General features: G+C 39.0%; 1 protein-coding gene across 1 annotated transcript in view; it reads right to left on the reverse strand.

Moving 5' to 3' along the window:
- Window positions 1–16,758, reverse strand: part of LOC120862521 — a 196,948-nt gene that overhangs the window by 143,285 nt on the left and 36,905 nt on the right. The window contains exons 6-10 of the mRNA XM_040238532.1: window positions 14,774–14,968; window positions 13,472–13,625; window positions 11,978–12,135; window positions 9,212–9,364; window positions 5,854–5,955 (exon numbers count right to left, since the gene is read on the reverse strand). Of these exons, the coding sequence (XP_040094466.1) occupies window positions 5,854–5,955; window positions 9,212–9,364; window positions 11,978–12,135; window positions 13,472–13,625; window positions 14,774–14,968 (762 nt within the window). The remainder of the gene's footprint in view (window positions 1–5,853; window positions 5,956–9,211; window positions 9,365–11,977; window positions 12,136–13,471; window positions 13,626–14,773; window positions 14,969–16,758) is intronic.

Genomic DNA, 16,758 nt, shown 5'->3' on the forward strand with positions numbered 1-16,758 from the left:
TCATCCCAAAATGCATATGGGATCTCATGTTCAGTCACGTCTGACTCTTTGCAACCCTGTGGACTGTATCTCGCCAGGTTCCTCTGTTCATGGGATTGTCCTGGCAAGAATACTGGAGTGGGTTTCCATTTCTTCCTCCAGGGGATCTTCCTAACACAGGGACTGAACCTGCATCTCCTGTGGCTCCTGCACTGGCAGGTGGATTCTTTACCACTGAGCCACCTGGGAAATCCCAAATAGCCAAAAAAATGTTGAAAAAGAAAAACAAAGTTGGAAGATTCAAAATCCTTGATTTCAAAACATATTACAAAGCTACCTCAGTCAAAATGGCATGGTACTGGTGTACATTGGACATACAGACCAGTGGAATAAAATGGCAAGCTTAGAAATAAATTTCTGAGTGCACAATCAAATGATCTTAGTAAAGGTGCCAGCACCATGCAAAAGAGAAGGAACAAGGGACATATGTATAACTATGACTGATCCATGTTGATGTATGGCAGAAACCAACACAATACTGTAATTATCCTTCAACTAAAAATAAATAAATTAAGAAAAAAAGAGAAGGGACAGTCTCTTCAACAAATGGTGCTGGGGAAAAAAAAATGGATATTCACATACAATATAATGAAGTTGGATCCTTATACCATATATAAAAGTTAACTCAAAATGGATTAAAAATCTAACCATAAGACCTAAAACTGTAAAAGTCTTAACAGAAAATGGGGAAATTTTCATGATATTGAACTTGGCAATGATTTCTTGGATATGACACAAAATGAACAGGCCAAAAAAAAAAATAGACAAATGTGACTCAGTCAAACTTAAACAATTCTGTGTATCAAAGGACAAAATTAACAGAGTGAAAAGGCAACTTAAATAATGAGAGAATAATTTGCAAATAATGTATCTGATAAGGGGGTAATGCCCAGAATATATAAGGAAAATTCCTACAACTCAACCATAAAAAAATCAAATAACTCAATCAAAAATAGGCAAAGAACTTCAAGGAAAAAGAAAGAACTTCAAAGGAATTTCTCCAAATATGATATACAAATGGCTAAAAATAATAGGAAAAAGTGCTCAAAATTACTAATCATTAGAGAAATTCAAAAAGGAAAAAAGATCACACTGAAACATCACTTCATATCTACTAAGATGACTAATATTAAAAAAAAAAGAAAGAAAATAACAAATGTTAATGAGGATATAGAGAAACTGAACCCTTCTGCACTATTGGTGAGGTTGTAAAATGCTGCAACTACTATGGAAAATACTGTGGCGCTTCCTCAAAAAGAGTTAAAAATGGAATGATATTATGGTCCAGAAATTTTACTTATGGGTATATATACAAAAGGACTGAAAGCAGGATTTCAAAGAGTTATTTTCATATCCATGTTAACAGTAGTCTTATTCACAATAGTCATGAGGTAAAAGCAACCAAAATGTTCAACAACAAATGAATAGACAAAATGTAGTGGATACATAGAAAGAAATATTCAACCTCAAAAAAGGAAGGAAATTCTAACAAATTCTATGAATGAACCTTCAGGATATTATGGAGGGTAAAATAAGCAGTCACAAAAAGACAAATCCTGTATAATTCCATAATAGGTGGTGCCTGGAGTAGTCAAACTCACAGAAACACAAAGCAGAATGGTGGTTACTAGAATTTAGAGGAAGAGAGGAATGAGGAGTTATTATTTAATGGGTAAAGAGTTTCAGTCTGCCAGATGAAAAGAGTTCTGGAGATGGATGTTGGTGATGGTTGTACAACTTTATGAACTTACTTAATACCACTGAACGGTAAGCTGAAAAATGGTTAAAATGGCAAATTTCAGGTTATGTATAATTTTACCACAATTTGAAGGGAGAGAAGGAAAAAATAATATAAAAGGATGCCGTGTAACCCTCACTTCGTTTTCGCCAATGTAATTTCTTGCAAAATTATAGTACAATATCACAACCTAGATACTGGCATTGAGACAATCAATATACAGTACAGATTCATCATAAGGATCTTTCATATTACCCATCTATAATTATACTTCATCTCCTTCCCCATCATTCTCTTATTAACCCCTAGAATCCATGAATCTGTTCTCCATTTCTATAATTCTGTCATTTTGAGAGTTTGCAGGGCTTCCCTATAGCTCAGTTAATAAAGATTAACTGCAATGCAGAAGACCCCAGTTTGATTCCTAACAGAAGCAGAAGATATTAAGAAAAGATGGCAAGAATACACAGGAGGACTATACAAAAAAGATCTTCATGACCCAGATAACCATGATGGTGTGATCACTCATCTAGAGCCAGACATCCTGGAATGCAAAGTCAAGTGGGCCTTAGGAAGCATCACTACAAACAAAGCTAGTGGAGGTGATGGAATTCCAGTTGAGCTAGCTATTTCAAATCCTGAAAGATGATGCTGTAAAGTGCTGCACCCAATATGCCAGCAAATTTGGAAAACTCAGCAGTGGCCACAGGACTGGAAAAGGTCAATTTTCATTCCAGTTCCAAAGAAAGGCAATGTAAAGAATGTTCAAACTACGGCACAATTGCACTCATCTCACATGCTAGGAAAGTAACACTCAAACTTCTCCAAGCCAGGCTTCAACAGTACATGAACCGTGAACCTCCAGATGTTCAAGCTGGATTTAGAAAAAGTAGAGGACACAGAGATCAAATTGCCAACATCCACTGGCTCATCAAAAAAACAAGAGAGTTCCAGAAAAATATCTACTTCTGCTTTATTGACTATGCCAAAGCTTTGACTGTGTGAATCACAACAAACTGGAAAATTCTTAAAGAGATGGGAATACTAGACCACCTGACCTGTCTCCTGAGAAATCTATATGCAGGTCAAGAAGCAACAGTTGGAACTGGACATGGAACAACAGACTGGTTCCAAATTGGGAAAGGAGTATGTCAAGACTGCATATTGTCACCCTGCTTAGTTAACTTATATGCAGAGTACATCATAAAAAATGCCGGAAAGCTGGAAAGCACAAGCTGGACTCAAGATTGCCAGGAGAAATATCAATAACCTCAGATATGCAGATGACACCACACTTATGGCAGAAAGTGAAGAGGAACTAAAGAGCCTCTTGATGAAAGTGAAAGAGGAAAGTGAAAAAATTGGCTTAAAACTCAACATTCAGAAAACTAAGATCATGGCATATGGTCCAGTACTTCATGGCAAATAGATGGGGATACAATGGAAACAGTGACATACTTCATTTTTGGGGGCTCCAAAATCACTGAAGATGGTGACTGAAGCCATGAAATTCAAAGATGCTTGCTCCTTGGAAGAAAGGCTATGACCAACCTACACAGCATATTAAAAAGCAGAGACGTTATTTTGCTGACAAATGTCCATCTAGTCAAAGCTATGGTTTTTCCAGTAGTCATGTATGAATGTGAGAGTTCGATGATAAAGAAAGCCGAGTGTTGAGAATCGACGCTTTTGAATTGTAGTGTTGGAGAAGATTCTTGAGAGTCCCTTGGACTTCAAGGAAATCAGACCAGTCCATCCTAAAGGAAATCAGTCCTGAATATTCACTGAAGAACTGATGCTGAAGCTGAAGCTCCAACACTTTGGCCACTTGATGCAAAAAAACAAAACAAAACAAAACAAAAAAACTGACTCATTGGGAAAAACCTGATGCTGGGAAAGACTGAAGGTAGGAGGAGAAGGGGACTGCAGAGGATGAGATTGGTTGGATAGCATCACTGACTCTAAGGACATGAGTTTGAGCAAGCTCCGGGAGTTGGTAATGGACAGGGAAACCTGGTGTGCTGCAGTCCGTGGGATTGCAAAGACTTGGAAATGACTGAGCAACTGAACTGAACTGAAGAGTGGAATAAATAATAAATAAATGGAATCATGCAGTCTTTATGGGTTGAGTTTTTTATTCACACAGTTCTCTGACTATTCATCCAGGTTTTTGGGTAAATCAACAGTTTTGTTCCTTTTTATAGCTGATTGATGTTTCATGACATGAACATACTTCAGTTTATTTACTCATAGTTCCAGAAAAACATCTATTTCTGCTTTATTGACTATGCCAAAGCCTTTGACTGTGTGGATCACAATAAACTGTGGAAAATTCTGAAAGAGATGGGAATACCAGACCACTTGACCGGCCTCTTGAGAAACCTATATGCAGGTCAGGAAGCAACAGTTAGAACTGGACATGGAACAACAGACTGGTTCCAAATAGAAAAAGGAGTACGTCAAGACTGTATATTGTCACCTTGCTTGTTTAACTTACATGCAGGGTACATTATGAGAAATCCTGGGCTGGAAGAGGCACAAGCTGAAATCAAAATTGCTGGGAGAAATATTAATAACCTCAGATGACACCACCCTTATGGCAGAAAGTGAAGAGGAACTAAAAAGCCTCTTGATGAAAGTGAAAGAGGAGAGTGAAAAAGTTGGCTTAAAGCTCAACATTCAGAAAACAAAGATCATGGCATCCAGTCCCATCACTTCATGAGAAATAGATGGGGAAACAGTGGAAACAGTGACAGACTTTATTTTTTTGGGCTCCAAAATCACTGCAGATGGTGACTGCAGCCATGAAATTAAAAGACACTTACTCCTTGGATGGAAAGTTATGACCAACTTAGATAGCATATTAAAAAGCAGAGACATTACTTTGCCAACAAAGGTCCGTCTAGCCAAGGCTATGGTTTTTCCAGTAGTCATGTATGGATGTGAGAGTTGGACTGTGAAGAAAGCTGAGTGCCAAAGAATTGATGCTTTTGAACTGTGGTGTTGGAGAAGACTTTTGAGAGTCCCTTGGACTGCAAGGAGATCCAACCAGTCCATTCTAAAGGAGATCAGTCCTGGGTGTTATTTGGCAGGAATGATGCTAAAGCTGAAACTCCAGTACTTTGGCCACCTCATGCGAAGAGTTGACTCATTGGAAAAGACTCTGATACTGGGAGGGATTGGGGGCAGGAGGAGAAGGGGACGACAGAGGATGAGATGGCTGGATGGCATCACCGAATCGATGGACGTGAGTTTGAGTGAGCTCTGGGAGCGGGTGATGGACAGGGAGGCCTGGCGTGCTGCGATTCATGGGGTTGCAAAGAGTTGGACACGACTGAGTGACTGAACTGAACTGAACTGAAAGGACATCCAGGTTGTTTGTAGTTTTTGGTTATTGTGAATAAAGCCGATATAAATGTTCATGAAAAACAAGAAGGAAGGAAATCTGGTCACAGGCTACAACATGGATGAACCTGAGGACATTCTAGTAAGTGAAACAAAGCCAGCACAAAAGGACAAATACTGTATATCCTATTTATAGGAAGTATCTAAGAGTAGTCTAATTCAGAAACAGAAAGTAGAATGGTGGTTGCTTAGGGCTGTGAGGAAGAGGAAATAGGGAGTTTTTTAGTAGGCAGAGAGTTTCGTTTTTGCAAGATGAGAAAGTTTTGGAGATCTACTTCACAACACGGTGAATATACTGAACACTGATGAATCATACACTTAAAAATGGGTAAGATGATACATTTTATGCTTGTGTATATTTTTTTTTACCATAGTAAAAGTAAGATGGTTCAATGTTTAGTCCACTAGTTTGGTTTCCCAAACGAAGAAATGAAAACCTAAAGAGGTTATGTGACTAGAGCAATATCACACAGAGACTTAGTGTTAAAGCCAACTCTTTTGACAACTGTCACTAATGAAAGCTAACAGGATATAAAATCTGGCAATTAGATTAGACAATTCCAAATAAAGCCTTCATAGTGAATCCATGGCTAACATTTTTTAAAAGTGTAAAGAATTCAATTTTCTGAGAACAGAATTTTATCTACAAGGAAACATGGTTACTTTTTTACCTTCAAAAACTTTGCTTGGAGTTGCATTAATACATCTATTCTTCTCCGTTCTTTTAGTTTGGTCAAAAGCTTCTTTTGCCAAGGATCACATTTTGGCTTAATCTAGTGGACAAACACACACAAACTTAAATATAACAAATGATTCTCAATAAAAGTTGCAAATAAAGAGAACCAAGGACTTTCTGAAATGGGATCTGGCCTCAGTGGTAGTTTTCTGGAGCATGTGAAGTCTTGGCAAGGGTCTGTGTGGATTCTCAGATCTGTGGAGGGAGAGGGCAACAGCAGTTTCTGCTGGTACCTGGCCTGAGATGCACTAGCTCCATCTAGAATGACATGGCATCATTTACTGACAGAAGGGACCCTAAATCCAACAATGTTGGGCACTGCACTAACTTTGTGGGGCAAGAGAAGTTTGCCCACAAAATCTCCTTGTGGCTCCACATGTAAAACTTCACCTTTCATATTAACAAGTTGTATTTCAAAAATTAGTTCTATGGCTGTAAATACTTCAGTGTACTCATAACTTTCAATTTTAGATCTAGCTCTAAGCTCCAGCCTGTTATATCCAACTATCTCCTTGATATTTATACTTGAATGGCAAGTATAATAATCTAAAACAGAAAGTCCTGCTTTCCCTACACCAACCACCTATTTGCTCAAGCCCCAGATTTAGGAATAATCTGTGATTTCTCTGCTTTCCTTCCATCCATCTTTATCACATAAGATGCCGGGGTCCAGCCCCGGTGGATCCAGGGAATTCGAAGCGGGGATGGCATTGGCAAGGAAAACTTATTTATTTATTAATATAGAAATAAACACATGTACACCCATGGTGGATTCATGTCAATGTATGGCAAAACCAATACAGTATTGTAAAGTAAAATAAAGTAAAAATAAAAATTAAAAAAAATATATAGAAATATAAGATTAGATTAGGGAGAAATAGTGTAGTAGGAAAATTAAGTGGAGAAAGAAGGCTGAATAACTTGGTTTACGTGGGAAGCCAATAAAGTTCCAGACAAAGAGCTTGCACCATCTACATTAGGCCACCGGCATCCTCTTGAATATCAGGGGGTGCCCCACCTTGGGCTCCCCCTCGCGTGGATCTTAAAAGCCGGGGCAAGTAAGTAGACATGGTGAGCCTCCACGCCCCAGATGGGAATTCAGCCAGAAATTAGAGAGGAGACACGGGGGGAAACCAGTCCAGCGACTGGCCCTGTCCTCTGTTGTTCAGAAGGCCTTTTATACTTTTTGACTATATATAGAGATCAATGGGTAACACAAAGTTATGCAGCGTTTAGCAGTCCAGACTCTTATCAAAACCTGGCTTTTCTCTCTGCATATCTAATTGTATACACAAGTCTTAGGTGATTTACATCATCTTCTGGCCCAAAAGGGCCAATTAACATTTTACAGCCTTTTTTCTGATAAGGGTTTGTTAACTAGAAGACTTATTTGTGTTGATCTTCCCAAAGTCTGGTGCCACTCTCAGAAAGCACTAAATAAAGTTACATTCTTATATAGCAAGGACACAAGAGGAGTGCAGTGATATATAACAAAGAGAAAAAATAATTAACTCAAAAGTCTAGTGTTGCTAACATCAAAACTATTATATATCTTTTTCTACATCCCGATTACACTGATTAACATCCTCCCAGGTGCCTAAAAGATAAAGAATATGGAGGCCTGGCAACAATCATTGAGTCAACAGTGAAAACCTGTCACCGATATGATCTTTAACTCTCTAGAAAAGGCTCTGTATCTTTAAGATGCTTTTAAGCTTTGTGCCTCTCGAGGTTGGGGGGCTGTAAGCAATTCACAAGCTGTAAGAGGTCGGGGGAACCTGTTAGGCAAGCTAGGGAGCTATCAGAGGGGTTTAACTGAAACATCCCTTTCAAATGCAGAATGCTAAAGCCCTGATTTGACTTTTTCCAGAGAATATTAGAAGAGTGGAAAAGCAGGCAGATTCTTATTTTTTGGGGGGTGGATGCTCAGGAAATTCCAGGGGGAATCCCTGAAGTCTGATCACGTCCTTGCGTTTTGTCAGGCTTCCTTCCTCATGACCTTGTCACTGGTGGGATTCCTCATGCTGGCTCCCGGCAATAAGATGTTTCCTTCATGACACAGTTGATTCTCATTATTCATGGATTTTGTATTTTTGGATTTGCCTACTCACTGAAACTTATTTGTCATCCCCAAATCAATACAGAAATTTCCTGGACATTCATGGACATGCACAGGATGGATGAAAAGTTCAAGTCACCCAACCCCACATTTCCAGCTGAGGACAAACAAGGGTGACATTCACCTATTTACTACTTATTTGAGTGTGTACTATAAACAAATGTTCTTTTTATGGCCTGATTAGTGCCAGGTTTTTATACTTTTTGTGCTTTTCATTAGTAATTTCACTATTTAAAATGGCCTCCAACAGGGGGCTGAAGAGCTGTCTAGTGTTCCTAAGTATAGGAAGGCTGTGATGTGTCTTGTAGGACAAGTGTTCAAAAAGCTTCGTTCAGGTATGAGTTATAGTGCTGTTGGCCATGAATTTGATGTTAATGAATCAACAACATATATTGGATAAAGTCTGTTCAAATAGAAACACATATAAAACTAGTTATGTATTGATCAGTTGATGAACTTAACACAGGGAGGCCTGATGTGCTGCAATTCATGGGGTCACAAAGAGTTGGGCACGACTGAGCAACTGAACTGAACTGACTGAACCTTTTACTTCCCCTATGAGCAGTGGCTTAGGATTTGTTAATTCAGTGTTTGTGGCAACTTTACAGAACATAACTACCCCCAAACAATGAGAATCAACTGTATTTACCACTATCTCAAATCAACTCATTTAATCTACTCACTTTTGAATAATTGTGAATTGTGTATCTCCAGCACCAAGGGCCACGTATGACACACAGAATGCAGTCAGTAAACAGTTCTTGACTAAAAAACTGGATTTACACAACTCAAGTATAACTTTGAATGTTCTTTATTCTTGCCCAGTAGCCCAGGTCACTAACAACAGAAAGGAGTTCTGACTCAACAGAGATGGGCAAAGAAATATGTGAGAACTTCCAGAAAAGATAGATCAGCCTCGCTAACTTCAACAGACTCAAGGCAGGAAGAAGCTGGGGGATGGTGGTACATGAGGCCAGGTTTTCTAAGCTACCTCTCCTAAGTCAGGCAGGCACCTACCCTTGCTCCCAGGGCACAGTTTGCTGAGGGCATTGAGGAGAGGGGATAATAGGCATCTGACAGACCTGATGCTGCCAGGTTGTCTGGCCTCCTTGGAGGACACTCTGTGACATGGCTGACATCATTCACAAGTGACTGTCACCACAGGGCTCCTTACCTTTATAAAGGAAGTCCAGTTGGCTCTCTTTTTCAAGGCCCTACCAGGTCTTGCCAAATCCAAATTTTCCACTTTAGCTATCCCAGCATTATAGTCTGGAAACGTGTGCATTCTCTGTTGCTCCAAGAAGATGCTTTGAAATTTTTGGGAAACCTAAACAGGATGGAGAAAAGAGAAGCCCAGAGGGGAAAAATAGTCTCAGGCTGCAGGCAATTTCAGGAACAGGTACTGACTGCCTCTGAAAGAGTTTTGGAGTCAAACTATTTTATACAACATGATTCTGTGACAGTAATAGGTCTTAAATGTAAATACTTGAGGGGCACATGCATTCAGTCAGCCTATTACTATAATCATGTGTGTGTTACTTGTTTTGAATATCTGCTCCAAAGATTGGAAATAATGTAATATATTCATTTATATATTTTTTTAAATGGACCCTCAATGAGCAGTAGACTGTCTTTCTTTGGGAATATATTCCCTTTTCCTGACCACCTGGTAAATGAGAAAATTTAAGGGTTAGATAAATCCTGCTCCCAGAAGCCTGACCAGGATATTGCTAGAGAGAAGAGTCCAGATGCTGGGACCTGTTAAAACTCCTTATGGTACATCAGTCACATCCCTCACATCTCAGTTCCAGAATGAAGCTTTCTATGATATAACGGCCTACTGCTAAGATGCAGACACTGCGTGCTCCCTTCTCGGGCAGACCCAGGCCTCCCGAGCCTGTGCAGGTGCCTTCATCAGTACACCGGCCACCTTCGTCATGACTTCCTCAGTGCAAGGAGAGCTTGTGGAGGGAATCTCAAGAATCTACCCCATTGTGATGGTTGCAAAACAATGTGAATGCTCTTACTACTACTTAGCTGTACACTTAGAAATGGTTAAAATCTTAAATCTTATGTATATTTAATTACAGAGAAAGAGAGAGAACCTGACACACCCTAGGGACTGAAAAAAAGTTTCCAGAATGAGTAAGTTCAGTGAGACACAGAGCTAAAGATTCTTCCAGTTAATGCTATGCTATCCAGGCTGTGCTATCCAATACTATTGCTCTTAGCCATATGTGGCTATTTAACATTTAAATGCAAATTTATAAAAATTAGATAAAATTTAAAATTTAGTTCCTCATTTACACTACCCAATGTTTTACAGTCACATGTGACTAGTGGTTACCACATCAGACAGACACAGATCATACCCATCAGTGCACAAAGTTCAATGAAATGGTGCCAGTCTAAGCTAGAGTGGCAAACTTTTTCTTAAAGGGCCAGATGGTAAATATTTTAGACTTTGCAAACTACATGGTCTCTGTTACAACTACTCAATGCTGCAGTTACAGTGTGAAAGCAGCCATAGCCTGTGTACATAATGAAAGGGCATGGCTGTATTCCATGGCTGTGTTCCACTTAACTTTAACAAACACTAGGAGGTGGACTGCAGGCTGTAGTTTGCTGACCCTGCTCTAGGGCTTTGGAAAACCAAAATAAACACCCTTCCTGTTTATAGAAATTCATCCTACACAAAAAAATGTGTTGTAATGTGATTATCTTGGGAGTACAATTAGCACTGCACATAATACTGTTACAAGAAAATCAAAAGTGGAAACTCTGTGTGAAGACAAGCTGTTCTTTGGGGAAAAGGCTCCTCTGTGCGAGAGTTCTGCAGCCTCAAGTTCTTTTGTTATCACTGATGACAGTCTACTGTGCCATAACCTATCTTTATTTATTTGGACTCTTTTTAACACTGTCTTGCTCTGATTCTGGTTTGGGTCTATCATAATACTTGCTGATAATGAATGAGGGTGAGGATACTCCCATAGAAGCACTCTCTACTGAAGACAGTGCTACTACTGATATGAAAAGAAAGACAAAAGCTAAACATCACCACCTTCAAAGAAACCAGAGGACATGTGATACCACTGGTTCCAGTGAGCTTAAAGAGTCCGTGTTACATAATAAAAGAAATAATCCCAGTAAAATAATGCTGGAACCAATACACATGGATGTGAAACTTCAAGGTAAAAGTAAATGGTGATATAGTAAGTAAGTAAGTGGTTCCTTCTTACACAAAGGGTGTTCAAAAACATACAGATTTGATCTTTGCCTTTTTGGATTAATCAACTTATTATTTTTACCTAGCAAATACACATATTTACAAATATTATACACCCAGATCTAGAAAAATACCTTTTTGTTGAAACTCTGGCTAAAAAGTTTATTATTGTAATTTTCAGGTTCTCTATGTATAATACTATTTTTTTCTCTTTGAAACAAGTTCTAATATGGCTTTTGATAATATGATTTTTTTATTCAAGGAGGTGCAACACTATGAGATAGCAGACTATGACTGCTTAATTTTAAAAATCACTACACAATATACACTGTACTGAATATAAAGCATTTTGCCAACTGAAGAGCTATTGGTACACTTTCTGAGAATCAAAGGGCTTTAGACACTAGACAACTCCATATTTTAAAAGTGCCAAATCTTGGCTATGTTTACATCATCTATTATGAACTACAACCTACCATTTTCTTTAAATTCTGCAGAAAAATAATCCTACAATCCCTCTGGGTTGGATATTCAAGGGTTTCAAAATTCTAACAGAGAGAAAGTTCAATTGCTAGTCTAAATCTCACCTATTACTATTATATTTTATCACTCTAGAAACAATTGCGGCAGTGTGAATATCCAACTTCGTGGCAGATACTAGTATTTTCTTTCATGAACACCTATATTTGCATTAAGAAAGAATCCATAAAGTACCAAGGCAAAAAGTTCTGTCTCCTTAGAAGCATCCTTCAGCTCTTCCACGTCATATGAGATACTGAAATGGGAGAGCAGAAGCCTCAGCTGAGGTTTCAGTTCTTCTGTTTCTGTTGTGTGTTGGGGCAGAACGAAAGCAGTTTCTGTTCTCATTGGCTCTGAAAATATCCAAAATCAAGAGCATTAACACCAATGAATACCAGTCTCAGAGGAAAAAAGGAGAGTCCTTTGAAAAAACTGAAGTCAGGGCCTTTTCCATGGATGGTGAGGGCCATTCTGCTCCATGCCCAGCCTTCTCTGCCTTCTCTGCAAGTCTAGCACACACTCAGCCAGGCCTACCTGACAAACTTCTGGTGCTGGTTTTCTGGGGGAGATAGTTAGGACTCCCCCTTCTCGTAGCCCGCAGGAGAAATCCAACAGACCCTTTGGGGAATGACTTGGTGAGAACAGAACTACTTGTAGTCCTTTGGAGTAGACAAAGAATATGACTTACAAGTTAACAAACAAATCAGGAGAAGCTGAGAAGCTTCACCTCCTTTTGCCCAGCTCATTCTTACACATCTCTAAGCACCCAGATTGGACTTCCCATTTGAGATACCTTCTCTGATTCCCCACAACAGGGTTGGCTGCCTCTCCAGATGCAACTGGTAAATTCATCACTCAGAGTAAAAACCTGATCAGATTTCTAAGTCATCTGTAACATAAGGTAAGGGTAAGAAGACTATTAAATTGATTCAGATAAGGGAAGTCTTTAAAGATCATGTAAAATTAAAAATGAAGGGACTCTGCTCAATGTTATGTGACAGCCTGGATGGGAGGGAGATTGGGGGGAGAATGGATACATGTATAAGTATGGCTAAGTCTCTTCACTGTTCACCTGAAACTATTACAACATTGTTAATTGGCTATACCCCAATACAAAGTGTTTTGGGCATATAAAAAAAAATAGAAATGAAAAGTTTTCAACCCTGGGGAAAAAAAATGAAGGTGACCTTAGTGATCACTTAATCTAAAAGGTTTATTTTGGAGATGAATAAATTGAGGCCCAAGAAGATGAAATGACTTTAACATGTAGGCTCACAGTGAGGCCACAACAGAATAGCCCTAGAGCCCAGTACTTCCAACTTCAAGTTTATTGCTTTTTCCCCTTCTCTTAATTGTCTAGCTATAAAGATGGAGATAATAATTTCCAAGAGAAGTGTTTGTTATTTTTTTCCACCAGAAAATTTTAGATTAATACTTGTTAATTAAGAAGATAAAACTTTTGGGAATTCCCTGGCAGTGCAGTGGTTAGGATTTGGTGCTTTCACCACCGGGGCCCAGGTTTGATCCCTGGTCAGGGAACTAAGATCCTATAGACTGCATGGCATGGCCAATTTTTTTTTTAAGATACAATTTTTTTGGTACATAGAAAAATTTCAAGCAAATCAGGTGCACACGTGCAAAACCACAATCTTTTCTCCACATTTCCCAAGGGAAAAGAAGACCTCTTACCTGAAACACTGGTATTTGTAGAGTCTGGAGATACAGAACCCTGGATGTCAGAGTCAGTGTCATCAACAGGAACCTTTTCATTTTCCTGACCAACCTCAGGGACTTCGTGAATAGCTACACTCAGAGCTTTGGAGATGGGTAAATACTGGAGGGCCTACAGAAGGGGACAACCAAGGGGCCACGTGTCAATTCAGTTTTCAAAGAAGCTTCCAGACTTTGTTTCAGGAGCAGCCCTTTGATTTGATAGAGAAGGAAGGAGGTGGAGGTGGACCTCAGTAATCTGCTCAATCATGAGGGTCTAAATTTGGAGCTAGAGAACTTGTGTTGTCACCAACTCTAAGTGACCTTAACATCCAGGCATGCCTACCTTGATCAATGACCCATAATGAGCAGGGCATCGTGTGGGATGCTAGAGATATGAAAATAAGTAAGACATGGACCAAATTCAAAGAGTTCAGAGTTTAGCGGGGGACCAGGACTTAGGAGCAGATCATTACTATGCCACATGACAGGGGAGAGATGCTTCACAGGTAGAACCCACAGTGACTGATTGGGGAAGGGATGATGTCAGGATGATGGCCAGGAGTTATGGTTGGTGGTATCACTAAGATGAGGTGTAGTGGAGTAAGGAAAAAATAGGTGGCAAAACAGCAATCTTTCTAAAACAGAATATGGTCACATCACTCCGTTCTGATGCCTGTATCTTGCAGTAGGGCCTCTCCTCTGTGACTCTCTTTACTCTGTGATTATACTCATCACATTGTATTTAAGTTGACTATTTACTTGCCCTTTCCCCTATCATCCTGTGACTCACATTTTGTTGCTGCTGTTCAGTCACCAAGTCATGTCCCATTCTTTGCGAACCATGGGTCACAGCATGCCAGGCCTCCCTGTCCCTCACCAACAGCAAAGATTATACACTCCCATTGGCCCAGGATATGTCCCTGGGATAAATTAGACCCTCACTAGAGGTTGCTGAATAAAAAAAGTAGATCTAAATTAGAGAGCATAAATCCAGAACAAGAGGCTGAAAACAAGAAATCATAGAGTGAATACAAAGTAGTGTAACAGAGACATCTTTGGGAAAGCTAAATGGAGTGATTTCATTACAGCAAGGTTCCAAAAGAAAAATAGTTTCAAAGGTCTCAAAGCAAAAAGCTAGTGACCCATTATTTTCCTGTCATTTGTAAGGCAGATAGAATACAGAAACTGACAACCCCAAATTAGGTGACAGGTGTGAAGAAAACAATGTCCTGACCATCCTGGGAAGGCAATGCATCACCATATAACTGTTTCACGTACCTGCACATAGTGGTGAATAATCTTGACTGAGTGTAGGTGACACACTAACCAATTTGTGTAAATAATCAGGTCTTCCTGTGTCACTAAGTTAGGAGGATTCTTTCTTCCCATAAGGAAGTTTTCTCGAGCAACAGACAATCGATCAGCTCTCTGAAGAGCATCATAGTATTCCTGCATAATGTAGACAACTTGTTTCTGTTTAAGAGAGATGCCAAGACAGAAGTTGATGATTTGCAAGCCTTATTCTTTGTGTCATTTGCTTCCAAGTATAGTGTATTACTGTTTGGGAGCCAAATAAGAAGCTCTTGTAATATTAAAACTCTTTCATATTTTGAATTTGACTGATAAGGACAGCAATCAGTCATATTCTCACAACTTTGAAGGAAACTGACCCTAGCAAAGAGTCAGTGCATAAGGAAATTTAGTAACTGGAGTTGGCTTCTTAGATTTTTTAGCTACAGCCTATGAATAAAAATAAATTTTCTATAATATAAAGCCACCCTCAAATCTCATTCTTAAAAAACAGTACCATTATCTTCTGCCACAGGAAGAAATGGCAAGTAAGGGCATCCATTAGTTCCTTTCCCATCTTTAACCACCACTTAAAACATTGACAAGATATATTGTTTGTGGAGATGTAAACTGGTGCATCTAATGATAATATGAAAACAATATAGAAATTTCTCAAAAAATTAAAAATAGAACTACCATACTGATAACAGCCACTATGGAGAAAAGTATGGAGATTCCATTAAAAACTAGGAATAAAACTACCATATGACCCAGCAATTCTACTACTCAGCATATATCCTGAGAAGACCATAATTTAAAGAGACACATATATCCCAATGTTCATTGCAGCACTATTTACAATAGCCAAGACATGGAAGCAACCTAGATGTTCATCGACAGATGAATGGACAAAGAAGTTGTGGTACATATATGCAATGGAATATTACTTAGCCAGTTAAAAAAGGAACAAATTTGAGACAGTTTAACTGAGGAGGACAAACTTAAAATCTGTTATACAGTGTGAACTAAATCAGAAACAGAAAAACAAATATCATATATTAATGCATAATATAAATGCATATATTTATATACAGAATCTATAAAAATGGTACTGATGAAACTATTTGCAAGGCAGGAATAAAGACAAAAACATAGAGAATGGATTTGCGGACATAGTGGGGGAAGAAGAAGGTGGAATGAATTGAGAGATTAGCACTGAAACATACATTGCCATGTTTAAAACAGATAGCTAGTAGGAAGTTCAGAGAAGGCAATGGCAACCCACTCCAGTACTCTTGCCTGGAAAATCCCATGGACGGAGGAGCCTGATAGGCTGCAGTCCATGGGGTCACTAAGAGTTGGACACGACTGAGCGACTTCACTTTTACTTTTCACTTTCATGCATTGGAGAAGGAAATGGCAACCCACTCCAGTGTTCTTGCCTGGAGAATCCCAGGGACAGGGGAGCCTGGTGGGCTGCCGTCTATGGGGTTGCACAGAGTCGGACACGACTGAAGCGACTTAGCAGCAGCAGCAGCAGCAGCAGTAGGAAGTTGCTGTATAACACAGGGAACTCAGTCTGGTACACTGGGATGACCTAGAGGAGTGAGATGAGGGGCTGGGAGGGAGACTCCAGAGGGAGGGGATATATGTATACTTATATCTGATTATTGTTGTATGGCAGAAACAACACAATATTGTAAAGCAATTATCCTCCAATTAAACATAATTAAAAAAAATAGAACTACCATATCATCCAGCAATCCCATTTTGGGGTATATATATCAAAGAAAACAAAATCAGTATTTTAAAGTGATGTATTTCAATATTCCATTGCAGCATTATTCATAATAGTCAAGATATGAAAACCTAAGGGTTTATTGATAGATGAATGGATAAAGAAAATATGGTAAATTACATATAATGGAATATTATTCAGCCACGAAGAGGAGGGGAATCCTAATAACAGGAAT

The sequence above is a fragment of the Oryx dammah genome, unplaced genomic scaffold (genome assembly GCF_014754425.2).
Source record: "Oryx dammah isolate SB20612 unplaced genomic scaffold, SCBI_Odam_1.1 HiC_scaffold_4, whole genome shotgun sequence".
NCBI lineage: Eukaryota > Metazoa > Chordata > Mammalia > Artiodactyla > Bovidae > Oryx > Oryx dammah.